Source organism: Thalassophryne amazonica, chromosome 11 (genome assembly GCF_902500255.1).
Source record: "Thalassophryne amazonica chromosome 11, fThaAma1.1, whole genome shotgun sequence".
In the NCBI taxonomy this organism is placed as follows: Eukaryota; Metazoa; Chordata; class Actinopteri; order Batrachoidiformes; family Batrachoididae; genus Thalassophryne; species Thalassophryne amazonica.
Window position 1 is genome coordinate 4709786 of NC_047113.1, and position 19397 is coordinate 4729182.

The 19397-nt window shown below is 41.7% G+C and overlaps 1 protein-coding gene across 3 annotated transcripts in view; it reads right to left on the minus strand.

The window, feature by feature from the left end:
• The window catches only part of mospd1 (motile sperm domain containing 1), a 51903-nt gene that overhangs the window by 12034 nt on the left and 20472 nt on the right, over positions 1-19397 (minus strand). For all 3 annotated transcript variants that reach the window (XM_034182128.1, XM_034182130.1, XM_034182129.1), the window contains 2 exons: positions 2746-2821; positions 2221-2453 (listed from right to left, as the gene is read on the minus strand). In XM_034182128.1, coding sequence (XP_034038019.1) covers positions 2221-2453; positions 2746-2821 — 309 coding nt within the window. The remainder of the gene's footprint in view (positions 1-2220; positions 2454-2745; positions 2822-19397) is intronic.

Consider the following 19397-nt stretch of genomic DNA (forward strand, 5'->3'; position numbering starts at 1 on the left):
GCACAGAGATGAGTCCACTGTCTGAGGCCATAAGAAGATCATTTGTAACCTTCACTAATGCTGTTTCTGTACTATGATGAATTCTAAAACCTGACTGAAACTCTTCAAATAGACCATTCCTCTGCAGATGATCAGTTAGCTGTTTTACAACTACCCTTTCAAGAATTTTTGAGAGAAAAGGAAGGTTGGAGATTGGCCTATAATTAGCTAAGATAGCTGGGTCAAGTGATGGCTTTTTAAGTAATAGTTTAATTACTGCCACCTTAAAAGCCTGTGGTACATAGCCAACTAATAAAGATAGATTGATCATATTTAAGATCGAAGCATTAAATAATGGTAGGGCTTCCTTGAGCAGCCTGGTAGGAATGGGGTCTAATAGACATGTTGATGGTTTGGAGGAAGTAACTAATGAAAATAACTCAGACAGAACAATCGGAGAGAGAGTCTAACCAAATACCGGCATCACTGAAAGCAGCCAAAGATAACGATACGTCTTTGGGATGGTTATAAGTAATTTTTTCTCTAATAGTTAAAATTTTATTAGCAAAGAAAGTCATGAAGTCATTACTAGTTAAAGTTAAAGGAATACTCGGCTCAATAGAGCTCTGACTCTTTGTCAGCCTGGCTACAGGGCTGAAAAGAAACCTGGGGCTGTTCTTATTTTCTTCAATTAGTGATGAGTAGTAAGATGTCCTAGCTTTACGGAGGGCTTTTTTATAGAGCAACAGACTCTTTTTCCAGGCTAAGTGAAGATCTTCTAAATTAGTGAGACGCCATTTCCTCTCCAACTTATGGGTTATCTGCTTTAAGCTGCGAGTTTGTGAGTTATGCCACGGAGTCAGGCACTTCTGATTTAAAGCTCTCTTTTTCAGAGGAGCTACAGCATCCAAAGTTGTCTTCAATGAGGAAGTAAAACTATTGACGAGATACTCTATCTCACTTACAGAGTTTAGGTAGCTACTCTGCACTGTGTTGGTATATGGCATCAGAGAACATAAAGAAGGAATCATATCCTTAAAAATAAATATGTTAGAAAAGAACCGTTCAGCGATGGTGCAGGTTATGGTTCGGCTCGCAATGTGGTCCGCAAAATACAAACATATCCATAGGTAAAATGCAGCTCACAAGAGGGCGCTCAAGGCTTGTGTGACTGTTCCTGCGACTTCTGACTACCATAGAAAAAAAAATTTTCAACATTACTGATAACTTAACAAGACAATGGAGAAGGCCCAAAAAAATGCCACCAAAAAGAAAATCGTACTCTGCAGATTACAAGTTACGACTAGTGAAATATGCATCCGAAAACGGTAGCCGTCACAATATTATCATCTGAACTGTTCATGTTATGTTAACGTACCTGTATGTCCATGCAACTTATAGTCCAGTTCGACTTATTTATTTTTCTTTATAATGGATATAGTGGCTGGTGCGACTTATACTCCGGTGTGACTTATAGTCCGGAAAATACAGTAGATATGTAGCAAATTGAAATCCAGATTGAAATATGTTCCCACTAGCCTGGCTAGTGTGGACCGTCACAGAGATCCCTTTTGGCTGACCTAGTAGCACATTACTCTTGTGAGTCAGAAGTCAGGTGTTCAAACCCAACCTACAACCACAAAGATATTTCGCTTGGTTACGTGTGACTTAAATAATGCTAAAAATAAAAGAATGTGGTGTTTGTGATATATGTACACAGGTTGTGCTGTTGATAAGCTAAATGCAGCTACAGTTACAAATATTTAGGTAAATATGCTGAAAATGCTGATAAACCACTGTCATAAACCAATAAAATGTACATAATAAGATGGATATATTGAGGCTTTGGCTTCACTTTTGACTTCAGATGGCATCCAAAAAGTGAATACTTCAGTAATCGTATTTCTCCTTGTTATAGCTTATGAAACGTTTTCATTTTACACAGTTATGTAAACAAGTGGGATAATACAGTACCTGCAAAAGTAAATAATCAAGAAACAAAGTGCATGAACAGTCTTCCACAAGATAAAATACGATTTAGAACGTTATTACAACTAATGCTTTATAATATTATTATTATTATTGCCTTCCTATATTTATGAATGTCATATTTATATGACAGCTAATGCATCCAGTTGATCACATGAAGTCAAGTCCAATGTTCTAAAAGCCTCACACGTTTTTTAAGATTTATGGGCTTTTGCCTCCACCTAGTGGGCAAACGACAGGCCTCTAGCCTACCTGTCTGAAAGGCAGACTGTTCAAAGAACTCGCTGTCTGCCAGCTGCTCTTTGATTCTTCGTTCGTCATCTTGGGGACGAGGGCTCATCGTCTCATGTGAGGCTGATGGACGCAGCGTGGCCGTCACCTCTTTACGCCCCAGAGCTTTACGCTGGCTCTGCTCTGACACCTGCAGCCGGAACTTGTCGTACACTCCATAATGACATGCCCGCACGTCTCTGTGTCTGATCACTCTGAGTGGGCACAGAAAGCTATTAAGTAAACTACGGGACAGACAGTTTCTTAAATGTGGGACAGAAGCAATACAAGGTGTGACAGAACACATACAGGAATCTCAAAGGGAGAGACAAAAGTCTTATTTGTAGACAAACAGCTGACTGAACACATGCAATAAAAGTTGTCAGCATCCTGTGAGTTAATATTTGGAAAAGTAAGTGATGATAATCCATGAAAACATGGATAGAATTCAGTGAGACAAACTCTATGACCTTAGTTGTGACTCCACTGTATGAAAAATAAACTCACATGTCAACACAACACTGTGGCTTCACAGCTCCTGTGGCATCCACGACTGTGTACTTGCTTGGCGCTGTGCATAGCACTGACAAAAAAAACAACAAAGACAATCACATCCAGATGAAAGAGACAAAAATAAATAAAAATGTTACAACATTAAAGGTACACACACCTTGGCTAAAAACTTACTTACTTTCCCCCGACTGCACATATTTTATCAACGAATACAGTATGTGTGTTAAGTTAGAGTGTCGACTTATTGTTGATGTAATATCAATTTAAAATACAGCTACAGTACAACATAAATTGCATTTGTATTCACATTGTCAGACTTTCAGTGTGTCAGCAGTTTACAACTCATTCAACAGCAAGAAGATTCTAGACACTGATGGAAATACTTATCCAAAGAGATGTCTGAGGAGATTCTCAGACATCCAGGTCATGGTATCCTTGAAGACATGGAACTAAACAGGTCCGGCTGACCTGACTCAGCCTGCCTGGATACTTGTTAAAGCTTCTGAAGCAGTGTTTCAAGAAACTACAGCACTTGTTTCCAAAACAGATGTTTCCCGGTTCAACACCACCACGTCCCATTTTCCATGTAAATTTGGAGCTGTGTCAGGTGGAACTGTAAAACTTCAAATCAATATGTGGATGCATATTTGGCCTACCATGAGCAATAATGTTAGAAGCCAAAAGAAGTTACAGCGGGTAAAATAAGTATTCAATCAATCAATCAACTTTTTTTTTATATAGCGCCAAATCACAACAAACAGTTGCCCCAAGGCGCTTTATATTGTAAGGCAAGGCCATACAATAATTATTAAAAACCCCAACGGTCAAAACGACCCCCTGTGAGCAAGCACTTGGCAACAGTGGGAAGGAAAAACTCCCTCTTAACAGGAAGAAACCTCCAGCAGAACCAGGCTCAGGGAGGGGCAGTCTTCTGCTGAGACTGGTTGGGGCTGAGGGAAAGAACCAGGAAAAAGACATGCTGTGGAGGGGGGCAGAGATCGATCACTAATGATTAAGTCGGAGTGATGCATACAGAGCAAAAAGAGAAAGAAACAGTGCATCATGGGAACCCCCCCACAGTCTACGTCTAAAGCAGCATAACCAAGGGATAGTCCAGGGTCACCCGATCCAGCCCTAACTATAAGCCTTAGCGAAAAGGAAAGTTTTAAGCCTAATCTTAAAAGTAGAGAGGGTATCTGTCTCCCTGATCTGAATTGGGAGCTGGTTCCACAGGAGAGGAGCCTGAAAGCTGAAGGCTCTGCCTCCCATTCTACTCTTACAAACCCTAGGAACTACAAGTAAGCCTGCAGTCTGAGAGCGAAGCGCTCTATTAGGGTGATATGGTACTATGAGGTCCCTGAGATAAGATGGGACCTGATTATTCAAAACCTTATAAGTAAGAAGAAGAATTTTAAATTCTATTCTAGAATTAACAGGAAGCCAATGAAGAGAGGCCAACACGGTGAGATATGCTCTCTCCTGCTAGTTCCCCGTCAGTACTCTAGCTGCAGCATTTTGAATTAACTGAAGGCTTTTTAGGGAACTTTTAGGACAAACCTGATAATAAAGAATTACAATAGTCCAGCCTAGAGGAAATAAATGCATGAATTAGTTTTTCAGCATCACTCTGAGACAAGACCTTTCTGATTTTAGAGATATTGCGTAAATGCAAAAGGCAGGTCCTACATATTTGTTTAATATGCGCTTTGAATGACATATCCTGATCAAAAATGACTCCAAGATTTCTCACAGTATTACTAGAGGTCAGGGAAAATGCCATCCAGAGTAAAGATCTGGTTAGACACCATGCTTCTAAGATTTGTGGGGGCCAAGTACAATAACTTCAGTTTTATCTGAGTTTAAAAGCAGGAAATTAGAGGTCATCCATGTCTTTATGTCTGTAAGACAATCCTGCAGTTTAGCTAATTGGTGTGTGTCCTCTGGCTTCATGGATAGATAAAGCTGGGTATCATCTGCGTAACAATGAAAATTTAAGCAATACCGTCTAATAATACTGCCTAAGGGAAGCATGTATAAAGTGAATAAAATTGGTCCTAGCACAGAACCTTGTGGAACTCCATAATTAACTTTAGTCTGTGAAGAAGATTCCCCATTTACATGAACAAACTGTAATCTATTAGACAAATATGATTCAAACCACCGCAGCGCAGTGCCTTTAATACCTATTGAACACATCATTCTCAGTATATATAGTTCTAACGGAGCTACTGACATGAAATTTTCACCAGATGTCAGTAACAACCCAAGTAACCCACACACACAAAGAAATCAAATCGTAGATGTTCAGAATTCAAGCTATGTGTAGTAATGTGAAATGGCACAGGAAAAAAGCATTAATACAGCTGAAGAAAGGGAGGTGCAAAAAAGCATGAAAAGCCAAGACACCAGCTGAAATCTTATCAGCAATTAGAAAGCAGTCCTGCCCCTTGTCAGTGCAAATTAACAGATGGTGTGCAGGTGACACCACGGATTACGTGGTATGTGGTCACGCAGCCATACTGGATGGCAACTATTGCATTGCATGAACGGCAAATGTGCTCTTTCACTTTATTTACGACTGTCTACACAAATTATACCAACATGGCGTTTCATTGATGTGCATACGATTCCACAACTATCAAAAGAAGGTCTCTGGGGTACATTATTTTATAATTTTCCCGCTGATAAAGAGTGTGTGAAAAGTGACAGTTTTAAAGTTCTCAGTTACATCTTTATGCAATTTTTATGGATTATGCTTTTTCTGGATTAATTTGTCCCTCAATGATCTCTTCTTTCTATAATCAATCCAATCCAATCCAATCCACTTTATTTATATAGCACATTTAAACAACAGAACAGTTTCCAAAGTGCTGCACATAAAAATGATTATACAACTATACAAAACAATAAACCCACTCAGATACTAATAAATAAATAAACATAAAACAATAAAACAATAAATAAATAAAACACTAGGCCAAAGACAACAGAGGACCATACAACTCATGCAGAGCTAAAAGCCAGAGAATAAAAGTGGGTCTTCAGATGAGACTTAAAACACTCCATTGTGGGGGCTGTTCGAACGTGGAGAGGCAGAGTGTTCCAGAGTCTGGGCCCAGCCACAGAGAAGGCCCTGTTCCCCCTGGTCTTAAGTCTCGTCCTAGGCACCACAAGCTGGAGCTGGCTCTCAGACCTCAGAGCACGTGCTGGGGAGTAAATTTGGAGGAGGTCTACAATATATTGTGGGGCCAGTCCATTTAAAACTTTAAAAACAAATAATAAAATTTTAAAATCAATTCTAAAATTAACAGGGAGCCAGTGCAAAGACGCAAGAATAGGTGTAATATGTTCATGTTTTTTGCTCCCAGTTAAGAGGTGTGCAGCAGCGTTCTGGACTAACTGCAATCTGTGAAGTGTATTTTGATTAATTCCATAAAAAAGTGAATTGCAGTAGTCCAGGCGTGAAGAAATAAAAGCATGCATGACGCGCTCCAAGTCAGAAAAGGATAAAATTGATTTAATTTTGGTTAAAAGACGAAGCTGATAAAAGCTGGATTTAACAACCACCTTGACCTGCCTGTCCAGTTTAAGATCAGTGTCCATAATGACGCCAAGGTTGGTGGCTGTGGGCTTCATGTGTTGACTGAGAGGGCCCAGGTCTAATCGAACTGTGGAACCAACACAATCAATCAACCTCCAAACCAAAGGTAAGGTGTAGAATTTCCTCCATGAATTGCAGGTCATTTGAGCAACTTTGTAGTTTTCTGACTCCGTGTTGTGAAGTTGGTCATATTTGTGGACTTTTCTGCCAAACAGAGTTCATCCAAGATTGGAATGTAATCAGTGTGCACACTGCAAAAACTATTAAAATATGACGGAAAAGGATGGAGTGAACACATAAAAGTGAGAAATCATAGCCCTGTATGGTCTGCATCATTTAGCAGGTGCACATGAGGCTCCGTAGAGCATCACAGAGGGCTTTGATCTAAAGTGGTTTGGTTTGTCACACCCAGGGATATCTGTGAACCTTAACATCATATTACAGTGCAGGCAGCAGGCAGCATTTTGTTAATAAAAATGTAATTAGCCTTTTGTGGTGTCTGATGTAGCAGGTGCACGTCAGACTGGCCCGGGTCTGAGCACAGTTTGAAAAAAAACCAAACAGCCGAACTTTTAATCATGGAAATGCAGCACCCGCTATCCTTGAATCGGTGAGTGTCAGTGCTGAACTTTAATTTCGTTCCTCTGTTACGATGCTCGTCCAGACTGCTTTGTTCTGTACATGCACTGCGGTCAGACAGGACCTTTTGTCCAATGTGAGCGAAACTCCCTTATACAAAATCAGTTATATATGGTGTTTATTACATGGACAACCACAAAAGCACTGGGATTTTTGGCCAGTGAGTGCGAGTATCTGGTTTATACAATGATGATTTAGGCGAGTTTTACTACTTGGGCTTTTATTACTGAGATGTCATCAGCAGTGGAGGGCACAGTTCCGCTAATCCGCTAACTGCTAATTAGCTAAGCTAACTTTTTTGTTAGCAGATTAACTTTTCAGCTGACTTCAAAACCATCAGCGGACCAATTTGCTTCCGCTAAATTTTGTTTTGCTGACGTTTAGTCCACTGTTTTTTTGCTGGCATAGTAAGTAAAGCTGAATAGTCAAAAACATTTGTAAACCCTAAAATGACACGTTAGTTCCGGTCTGTTTTTGGCAGCAGTCAGGCAGCTATGAGGAGCTGAGCTCAACCCGACCCCAGCAGAAGGGGCCTGACCGCCAGGTTGCTGCTGCTAGAAAAAATAAATAATAAATAAAAACAACAACAACAAAAAAAAGATATTTATATTCACAGCGATGTGTGGCAAAGGCATAAACAGCAAAGCAGGTTTGACTCATGGTTTGACTTAAAAACCAAACTAACTCTGGATGGTTTATTGATATTAACATGAACTCTGTCATTTTTACAAAGTGAAATATCACAAATATCTTTTAGTTTTAATGTAATGCAGTAATTCTGAAAATTGAGCATTAACACTCGCAGATGCCAAAAAGCATTATGGAAAATGAGACTCTTCATCACTGGTTGGTTGGTTTAATTTATTTGTAAAAAAACAACACACAAGTTACTGTAACTTGTGTGTTGGTTTTTACAAATAAATGTGTATTTGTAAATATGTTTTTTTTTTTCATTTGTTAAAAAATGGCATTTGGAAAACTGAAAATTCTGTTTGTTAAGTGTGACTCAGGCAGCGCGGCGAATGGCAACCATGTGACAGTTGGATGCTATTTATACTCCCATCCAGTAGATGGTGGTGTTCTACGGATTTTGACCCAAAATGCATTATTAATTTTTTTGTTTAAACAATGTCCATCTTTTTCATTTTTTTGTCCATTTGTGGTTCCAGTAGTCTCAATCTGTGCATTAATTTTTCCATTAAGAATATGTCCTCTATCGTCGTGATCCGTTGGTCCTTTGACGCCCACCTTCTCCCACTTCCTCGTTATACATTTCTTTGCTGGTATTAACATTACCTTTACCAAATATTCATCACCTTTGTCAATAGTGCCATCTCGGAAATTATTCAAATAAAAAATTCAGGTTTCAATGGAATTACATATCCCAAAACTTGATACAGGACATTAATGACAGCTTCCCAAAAATCTAAATGTTTTGAACATTTCGAGAAAATGTGAGAATGGTCCACATCTATCTTCCCACATTTCCACCAGCATTTCTGATGCATCTGTAGTTGTTTACTTTGTATCTTGAATGTAAGAAAAAAATTATATCAAATTTTCCAGGCAAACTCCCCCCATGTCCGAGAGCTAGTAGTTGTACAATGAAATTTCCACGTCAAGCCAATCCATATAATCAATTTCTATATTAAATGATTTTTCCCATTTTATTTTCACTTCTTGAGTTGTATGATTATCAGCCTTCATCAGTGCTTTATATAATGCAGAGATTATCCTAATATTGCTGCCTTTGTAAGCTTTAGTCATTAGTCACTACTTCTCTCTCCTTCGTGGAGCGACTCACCTGTACTGCTTTTTTATAATAGTCTCTCATTTGGAGATACTGGAAAAAGTCATGTTTTTCAAATTGATATTTTTGTGTCAGACTTATACACACACACTGTTGTTTACGAAAGTCTGGACACCCCTGATAATTTTCATGATTTTCCTTTATAAATCATTGGTTGTCTGGATCAGAAATTTCAGTTAAATCTACATACATAAAGGACTAATTCTGTCTGTCTGTCTGTCCGGGATAAACTCCCAAACTATAATATGTAGCCCTAAAAACTACATATATTCTGAATCCTCATGACACGGGGAACAACCTGGTACCATTTTTTTTTTAAAGTTCTGGGCAACCAATAATTTAATGCTTTAACCTATTCTCTATATTTGCTGTCTGAAAACTTTGTATTTTCATCATTTATGACAAGACAGAAAAAGCTGGCAAGATACATAAAGGTTAAAGGTAAGACATCTTTTACTTCCTAAAGACACAATTAAGGGCAACCTGTTGTATGGCTGGGGGGCCTGCCTGCCTTTTTGTTTCTGTCTTTTGTTTTTCCTTCCAGGTGGCTTGCATTTGGGACTGAGTGGCTGTGTAGCTGAGTTTATCAGGACCTCACCCTGATCACCTGAGGTTGATCACCTGCGCCTCATCAGGACTCACAGCTGTGGTGCATCTACATGGATTGGAACATGGTGGCATTTAAGACTGGAGTACACAGTGTGTATTTGCCAGAGACTCGACCTTGTGACCAGACGGGTGAGATCGTCGTCTCGAGAGCCATCTCATCATCAGTGGATGCAGAGAACGTCCAGGTTTGATGCATGGTCTGTGAAAGAGGAGGGGGTGAGGTCTCACGCTCGTCAGCACACTTCCTGAGGTACGTTAGATTTTGTGACTAACATTTATACAGTCAGTAAATATGGTGTCCCTCACACCTTTATTATATTGAGCTGTATGTAGTCGTTTAATCAGCTTCCACTGCTGTGGAGTTTTGTGAATTGGATGTTCCATGCCTGCAGGGTGGGAAGCTGATTAGTAATTAAGCCAGGAAGTGTTTGCTGTTTGTACACCTTTGAGCGTTCTCTCTGTGTGTTGAGTGTGGACTCACATAATGATTCCTTCTTTCACAGACTCGGTTTGTCGCGGCCACCTGGGGGGTGTCGGCGGGGTCCTTGGGTCCGAACCAGTTCTGGCTCCGGACCGTTAGCGCTGCTGGGAGCGCACCACAATCCACCACGCCAGACCGCGCACTTTTATATTTTTCACAGCACTGTTATGTTCATTAAACTCTGTTATCCTTTGTACCGTGCTCTGCTTATTTTATACTGGGTCCTTCAAACGCTGGTCGGTTCTCCGGGCTGCGTCCGACACATAACAGTAGTCTCTGGCCAAACATCACGGACCCAGCGGTAGCAGAGACGGTAACGCGCCGGGAAGGCGGCAGCAGACGTTCAGAAGTTATCCGGATCAGTTGCGGGTGCTCTCCGCCCGGATGGTGTGCGTTGGAGAACCCATTACTGAATACTGATTTGAGCGCTCATGCAGCCGTGTTCCTGTGTGTGCCTTATCCGAGGGTCGTGGTGGAGTGTGACTGGCGATGGCTTCGCGTCACGCTCCGACCGGATAAGAGGTTTAAACGGGAGCTGCAAGAGTGTGTCTGTAATGGGTGCACGCGCACGGCGGAGCTCTGTGGCACGGGTCGCTGTGCTTCCCGTGTGACAGTTGTAGCCCCGTTTCCCCGGATGAAGATAAGTACTGCGTCTGTTGTGTCAGCTCCGGTGTTATTTAGTTGAATCACATTTTTGGTTGTGTGCTGCTCACAGGAAAAGCAGCATGAATTATTTTCTGTCACCAAAGGGGGTTTTTCATTTTTAGCACTTTGGCTCCCTCTTTGGTGACTGAGTCACATTACCGTCAAGCTCTTAAGTTGGAACAGGTGTGTTCCATTTGTTTGAGCTTGACGGTATAAATCACTTATTAGTTTTGTGTGGGTGTTTTTTGAGTTGGTTTTTGTGTGGGGTTTTTATTTGTACACTATTTAGTGTCTGGGGTCGTGACCCTGCAGTTCTGTCAAAAAAAAAAAAAAAAAAAAAAAAAAAAAAAAAAGGACCCAAGCAACCTTATGTTAGTCTGTTAGTCTTTCTTTTTATTTCTTTCAGTTTCACCTCCCAGGGTTTGATGGGACGGTTCCCTGGGAGGTCATGGGGGGGTAATTGGGTTGTTTTTTCTTTTTTTTTGTTTTGCTTTTTGTTATGCCCTCTCTTCTCCTCTGACTCCAGCCGGGTGAGTCGTAGAGTCGGCGTTGCTGGAGTGGTGCAGTTTGGTTATGCTGGGCGTTTCCCAGGTAACCTCTGCACCCGGGAGGGGAGGGGGGGGGTTTGGGGTGTTTTTTTTGTTCCCTCTCTTCTCCTTTGGCTCCAGCCGTGTGAGCCGTAGTGTCGGCGTTGCTGGAGTGGTGGATGTTTTTGTTTGTTGTTTCCCTGTTCCACCTCCGGCTTCAGCACGCCTTTGAGCCGTCTGCCATCGGCGTGGCTGAGGTTTGGGGCAGTGGGATATACCCGCAGCTGGTGGCTGGTTTAGAAGTCGGAGGAGTGGCGCCGTTTTGTGCCGTCTGCCATAACCGCTGTTCCACTCCTCCCGGTTGGCTTCTGGGGTATAGTCACGGTTGGTGACACTGGACGTGCTTCCAGTTTCCACTGCGCCAAGGGGGTGGGGTTGGGGTTGTTTTGTTTGTATGTTTTTTTTTTCTCCTTTTGTTTTTCCCCCCAGTTTCCGCCCTCAGGGTTTGACTGTGGTGTCCTCTGGGGGGGAAAGGGCTGTGGGTCCATCTAGCCATAGACGGCCGGGGCTGGGTCCGTTGGTCATGAGGGGAGGCGTCTCCTGGGGTTGATGGAATGGTCCTCTGGGAGGCGCTGGGAGTCCCCGTGGGTGAAGTTGGATCCCAGAGGGACCTCGGCTGTGGTTATTACTCCTGGAGCTGGCAGGATGTCCTCTGGGGGGTGTTGGTCCCTACATGTCGTTGGGGGGGGGGGGGGGTGTTAGCAGTTTTATTTGCAAGCTTAAGTTTGGGTTGTTTTTCTTTTCTCCCCTTCCCGGGGTTTGATGGAACGGTCCTCTGGGGGGGGTGTTAGTGTTTTTATTTGTTAGCTTAAGTTTGGGTTGTTTTTCTTTTCTCCCCTTCCCGGGGTTTGATGGAACGGGTCTCTGGGGAGGGGGAGGTGTTTTGGTTGTTTGTGTTTGTCTTTTTTGTTTTATGACTAATCAGACTGTGAACATGGTTGGACAAAGGCTGACCGCACAGGTTCAAGAACTCCTGGCCACACCTGTGCTAATTGACTGATAGAAACAAGGGCAAAGATGCAGCCAGAGGAGAAGACATCTACCGTTCTGTAGATGAAGATTCTGTTGGAAGATGAATGCAGATACGGTTTCCAGACATGGTCCCTGGAGGGGGGTGTTTCTCCTGGGCCAGGTTTGTGTGGTCGCCAGGAGGCTTCCCGTGAGGGTGGGGTACTGTTGTATGGCTGGGGGGCCTGCCTGCCTTTTTGTTTCTGTCTTTTGTTTTTCCTTCCAGGTGGCTTGCATTTGGGACTGAGTGGCTGTGTAGCTGAGTTTATCAGGACCTCACCCTGATCACCTGAGGCTGATCACCTGCGGCTCATCAGGAATCATAGCTGTGGTGCATCTACATGGATTGGAACATGGTGGCATTTAAGACTGGAGTACACAGTGTGTATTTGCCAGAGACTCGACCTTGTGACCAGACAGGTGCGATCGTCGTCTCGAGAGCCATCTCATCATCAGTGGATGCAGAGAACGTCCAGGTTTGATGCATGGTCTGTGAAAGAGGAGGGGGTGAGGTCTCACGCTCGTCAGCACACTTCCTGAGGTACGTTAGATTTTGTGACTAACATTTATACAGTCAGTAAATATGGTGTCCCTCACACCTTTATTATATTGAGCTGTATGAGCTGTATTCACTTTGCGTGTTTTTAGGAATCCGCTAGGTTAGCGTAGCTACTAGCTCTTAGCCGATTTAGCATGGCGGCTTCTCCTGTCTCTCCCACACTTTTCTGCTCTGGGTGTGAAATGTTTAGTTATTCCTCGGCCTCCTTTAGCAGTAATGGTACTTGTAATAAGTGTAGCTTATTCGTAGCTTTGGAGGCCAGGCTGGGCGAATTGGAGACTCGGCTCTGCACCGTGGAAAATTCTACAGCTAGCCAGGCCCCTGTAGTCGGTGCGGACCAAGGTAGCTTAGCCGCCGTTAGTTCCCCCCTGGCAGATCCCAAGCAGGCTGACTGGGTGACTGTGAGGAGGAAGCGTAGTTCTAAACAGAAGCCCCGTGTACACCGCCAACCCGTTCACATTTCTAACCGTTTTTCCCCACTCAACGACACACCCGCTGAGGATCAAACTCTGGTTATTGGCGACTCTATTTTGAGAAATGTGAAGTTAGCGACACCAGCAACCATAGTCAATTGTCTTCCGGGGGCCAGAGCAGGCGACATTGAAGGAAATTTGAAACTGCTGGCTAAGGCTAAGCGTAAATTTGGTAAGATTGTAATTCACGTCGGCAGTAATGACACCCGGTTACGCCAATCGGAGGTCACTAAAATTAACATTAAATCGGTGTGTAACTTTGCAAAAACAATGTCGGACTCTGTAGTTTTCTCTGGGCCCCTCCCCAATCGGACCGGGAGTGACATGTTTAGCCGCCTGTTCTCCTTGAATTGCTGGCTGTCTGAGTGGTGTCCAAAAAATGAGGTGGGCTTCATAGATAATTGGCAAAGCTTCTGGGGAAAACCTGGTCTTGTTAGGAGAGACGGCATCCATCCCACTTTGGATGGAGCAGCTCTCATTTCTAGAAATCTGGCCAATTTTCTTAAATCCTCCAAACCGTGACTATCCAGGGTTGGGACCAGGAAGCAGAGTTGTAGTCTTACACACCTCTCTGCAGCTTCTCTCCCCTGCCATCCCCTCATTACCCCATCCCCGTAGAGACGGTGCCTGCTCCCAGACCACCAACAACCAGCAAAAATCTATTTAAGCATAAAAATTCAAAAGAAAAAATAATATAGCACCTTCAACTGCACCACAGACTAAAACAGTTAAATGTGGTCTATTAAACATTAGGTCTCTCTCTTCTAAGTCCCTGTTGGTAAATGATATAATAATTGATCAACATATTGATTTATTCTGCCTAACAGAAACCTGGTTACAGCAGGATGAATATGTTAGTTTAAATGAGTCAACACCCCCGAGTCACACTAACTGTCAGAATGCTCGTAGCACGGGCCGAGGAGGATTAGCAGCAATCTTCCATTCCAGCTTATTAATTAATCAAAAACCCAGACAGAGCTTTAATTCATTTGAAAGCTTGTCTCTTAGTCTTGTCCATCCAAATTGGAAGTCCCAAAAACCAGTTTTATTTGTTATTATCTATCGTCCACCTGGTCGTTACTGTGAGTTTCTCTGTGAATTTTCAGACCTTTTGTCTGACTTAGTGCTTAGCTCAGATAAGATAATTATAGTGGGCGATTTTAACATCCACACAGATGCTGAGAATGACAGCCTCAACACTGCATTTAATCTATTATTAGACTCTATTGGCTTTGCTCAAAAAGTAAATGAGTCCACCCACCACTTTAATCATATCTTAGATCTTGTTCTGACTTATGGTATGGAAATAGAAGACTTAACAGTATTCCCTGAAAACTCCCTTCTGTCTGATCATTTCTTAATAACATTTACATTTACTCTGATGGACTACCCAGCAGTGGGGAATAAGTTTCATTACACTAGAAGTCTTTCAGAAAGCGCTGTAACTAGGTTTAAGGATATGATTCCTTCTTTATGTTCTCTAATGCCATATACCAACACAGTGCAGAGTAGCTACCTAAACTCTGTAAGGGAGATAGAGTATCTCGTCAATAGTTTTACATCCTCATTGAAGACAACTTTGGATGCTGTAGCTCCTCTGAAAAAGAGAGCTTTAAATCAGAAGTGCATGACTCCGTGGTATAACTCACAAACTCGCAGCTTAAAGCAGATAACCCGTAAGTTGGAGAGGAAATGGCGTCTCACTAATTTAGAAGATCTTCACTTAGCCTGGAAAAAGAGTCTGTTGCTCTATAAAAAAGCCCTCCGTAAAGCTAGGACATCTTTCTACTCATCACTAATTGAAGAAAATAAGAACAACCCCAGGTTTCTTTTCAGCACTGTAGCCAGGCTGACAAAGAGTCAGAGCTCTATTGAGCTGAGTATTCCATTAACTTTAACTAGTAATGACTTCATGACTTTCTTTGCTAACAAAATTTTAACTATTAGAGAAAAAATTACTCATAACCATCCCAAAGACGTATCGTTATCTTTGGCTGCTTTCAGTGATGCCGGTATTTGGTTAGACTCTTTCTCTCCGATTGTTCTGTCTGAGTTATTTTCATTAGTTACTTCATCCAAACCATCAACATGTTTATTAGACCCCATTCCTACCAGGCTGCTCAAGGAAGCCCTACCATTATTTAATGCTTCGATCTTAAATATGATCAATCTATCTTTGTTAGTTGGCTATGTACCACAGGCTTTTAAGGTGGCAGTAATTAAACCATTACTTAAAAAGCCATCACTTGACCCAGCTATCTTAGCTAATTATAGGCCAATCTCCAACCTTCCTTTTCTCTCAAAAATTCTTGAAAGGGTAGTTGTAAAACAGCTAACTGATCATCTGCAGAGGAATGGTCTATTTGAAGAGTTTCAGTCAGGTTTTAGAATTCATCATAGTACAGAAACAGCATTAGTGAAGGTTACAAATGATCTTCTTATGGCCTTGGACAGTGGACTCGTCTCTGTGCTTGTTCTGTTGGACCTCAGTGCTGCTTTTGATACTGTTGACCATAAAATTTTATTACAGAGATTAGAGCATGCCATAGGTATTAAAGGCACTGCGCTGCGGTGGTTTGAATCATATTTGTCTAATAGATTACAATTTGTTCATGTAAATGGGGAATCTTCTTCAGACTAAAGTTAATTATGGAGTTCCACAAGGTTCTGTGCTAGGACCAATTTTATTCACTTTATACATGCTTCCCTTAGGCAGTATTATTAGACGGTATTGCTTAAATTTTCATTGTTACGCAGATGATACCCAGCTTTATCTATCCATGAAGCCAGAGGACACACACCAATTAGCTAAACTGCAGGATTGTGTTACAGACATAAAGACATGGATGACCTCTAATTTCCTGCTTTTAAACTCAGATAAAACTGAAGTTATTGTACTTGGCCCCACAAATCTTAGAAACATGGTGTCTAACCAGATCCTTACTCTGGATGGCATTACCCTGACCTCTAGTAATACTGTGAGAAATCTTGGTGTCATTTTTGATCAGGATATGTCATTCAAAGTGCACATTAAACAAATATGTAGGACTGCTTTTTTGCATTTACGCAATATCTCTAAAATCAGAAAGGTCTTGTCTCAGAGTGATGCTGAAAAACTAATTCATGCATTTATTTCCTCTAGGCTGGACTATTGTAATTCATTATTATCAGGTTGTCCTAAAAGTTCCCTAAAAAGCCTTCAGTTAATTCAAAATGCTGCAGCCATATTGGCCTCTCTTCATTGGCTTCCTGTTAATTCTAGAATAGAATTTAAAATTCTTCTTCTTACTTATAAGGTTTTGAATAATCAGGTCCCATCTTATCTTAGGGACCTCGTAGTACCATATCACCCCAATAGAGCGCTTCGCTCTCAGACTGCAGGCTTACTTGTAGTTCCTAGGGTTTGTAAGAGTAGAATGGGAGGCAGAGCCTTCAGCTTTCAGGCTCCTCTCCTGTGGAACCAGCTCCCAATTCAGATCAGGGAGACAGACACCCTCTCTACTTTTAAGATTAGGCTTAAAACTTTCCTTTTTGCTAAAGCTTATAGTTAGGGCTGGATCAGGTGACCCTGAACCATCCCTTAGTTATGCTGCTATAGACGTAGACTGCTGGGGGGTTCCCATGATGCACTGTTTCTTTCTCTTTTTGCTCTGTATGCACCACTCTGCATTTAATCATTAGTGATCGATCTCTGCTCCCCTCCACAGCATGTCTTTTTCCTGGTTCTCTCCCTCAGCCCCAACCAGTCCCAGCAGAAGACTGCCCCTCCCTGAGCCTGGTTCTGCTGGAGGTTTCTTCCTGTTAAAAGGGAGTTTTTCCTTCCCACTGTAGCCAAGTGCTTGCTCACAGGGGGTCGTTTTGACCGTTGGGGTTTTACATAATTATTGTATGGCCTTGCCTTACAATATAAAGCGCCTTTGGGCAACTGTTTGTTGTGATTTGGCGCTATATAAAAAAAAAATTGATTGATTGATTGTATGTAGTCGTTTAATCAGCTTCTACTGCTGTGGAGTTTTGTGAACTGGATGTTCCATGCCTGCAGGGTGGGAAGCTGATTAGTAATTAAGCCAGGAAGTGTTTGCTGTTTGTACACCTTTGAGCATTCTCTCTGTGTGTTGAGTGTGGACTCACATAATGATTCCTTCTTTCACAGACTCGGTTTGTCGCGGCCACCTGGGGGGTGTCGGCGGGGTCCTTGGGTCCGAACCAGTTCTGGCTCCGGACCGTTAGCGCTGCTGGGAGCGCACCAAAATCCACCACGCCAGACCGCGCACTTTTATATTTTTCACATCACTGTTATGTTCATTAAACTCTGTTATCCTTTGTACCGTGCTCTGATTATTTTATACTGGGTCCTTCAAACGCTGGTCGGTTCTCCGGGCTGCGTCCGACACATAACACAACCAATAATTTAATTCCTTAATCTATTCTCTTTATCGATTACAGAATTCAGTTTTAATCATTACTGCTAGATATAATCTATAGATCTATTACAGAATTCAGCTTTAATCATTATTGAGAGAAATCTTAGACAAAAGAACTTTCACTTTAATTCTTTATGGTTACTGGAATAATGCTTTAATCTATTCTCTTATCTATTTATCTGTTACAGAATCTGCTTTAATCCTTATTGCTAGAAATCTTACACAAAAGAACTTTCACTTTAATTGTTATGGTTACTGGGACTAATGCTTTAATCTATTCTCTTTATCTATTTATCTGTACAGAATTCTGCTTTAATCATTATTGCTAGAAAATCTAGACAAAAAGAACTTAATTTTAATTAATTCTGCTTTATCATTATTGCTAGAAACTCTTAGACAAAAGAACTTCACTTTAATTAATTCTGCTTTAATCATTATTGCTAGAAATCTTAGACAAAAGAACTTGCACTTTAATTCTTTATGGTTACTGGGCAACCAATAATTAATGTTTCATCTATTCTCTTTATCTGTTTATCTTTTATGGTTACTGGGCACCCTGACACTCTGGATTGACCAGGTCAAGCTGCCTTGGTCACACTGTTCATGACATATGTGAGTTGGTGGCCAAAATCTTTCCAAACTTCCACCGTAACATACCAGAACCGCACTGGCTGAGTGAGCGTGCTATCCTTGGTCCAAAGAACTTGGCAGTGGATGATATCAAATGCTAAGCTTCTGGCCAGCTTCCAGGACAGGCTTCCAGCTACATGTCAATTGACACAGTGCATGATCCAGATGTGGTGTTAACTACCCAGTTGAATTCCTTAATAGCCTGGCACCAGCAGGCCTCCCACCACACAGCCTGGTGCTCAAAGTTGGTGCCCCAGTCGTGCTCCTGTGGAATCTTGACCCACCCAAGCTTTGCAATGGAACGTGACTCACAATTAAGAAGTTGATGTCAAGAGTCCCGGAGGCCCACAGTAATGACAGGCAAGGCCAAGGCAGAAGATGTCTTTATACCAGGATTCCACTTATCCCATCAGACATGCCAATTGAGTTCAGGCGTCTGCAGTTCCAGTCAACCCAGCTTTGCAATGTCCATCAACAAGGCTCAGGAACAGTCCCTTAAGGTGGTTGGACTGAATCTGGCAGAGCCTGTGGTTCTCCCACGGCCAGTTGTATGTCGGCTGCTCCAGGGTTGGTAACCCAGAAAGCTGTACATCCACTCGCCAGGTGGCATGACAAGGAACACTGCCTATCAAGAGGCTCTTCAAAACTAATGGTCAGAAAACACTAAGTGGAATTTCATGAAGAATATTTCTCCATTCTAATATGTACATTTGCTGTTTAAAGACATTTTAGTTTGTAAAACTGCAATGTAACAAACACACCACTACCTCAGTTCTGATTCACTGATATTTACATTTACTGTTACCTATCTTTTGTGTGTAATTTTGTTATAAATTTGATTGCAATACAAAGTCTGCATGAAGGACTTCAAATGTGTTTGTCTTTTAACCAAGTATTTGAACTTAGTTTGGGGAGTCCACCTCTTATAGTTCTGCTGGACAAACTTTAGCCATTAAATATACATTTGTAAGACATCAGCATTACAAAACAAATGTTGGGCAATTGTTTTGATTAAAATGATTGCCATTTGGCCTATGTCTAAACAGTTACCCAGGCAAGCGTCGGGTACCCAGCTAGTGTATCATATAGCAGACAAACACAGTAATATTTGAGAAATGAAATGAAGTTCAAAGTACTGACAGGAAAGTATGCAATTATTCTTTAAACAAAATTAGGCAGA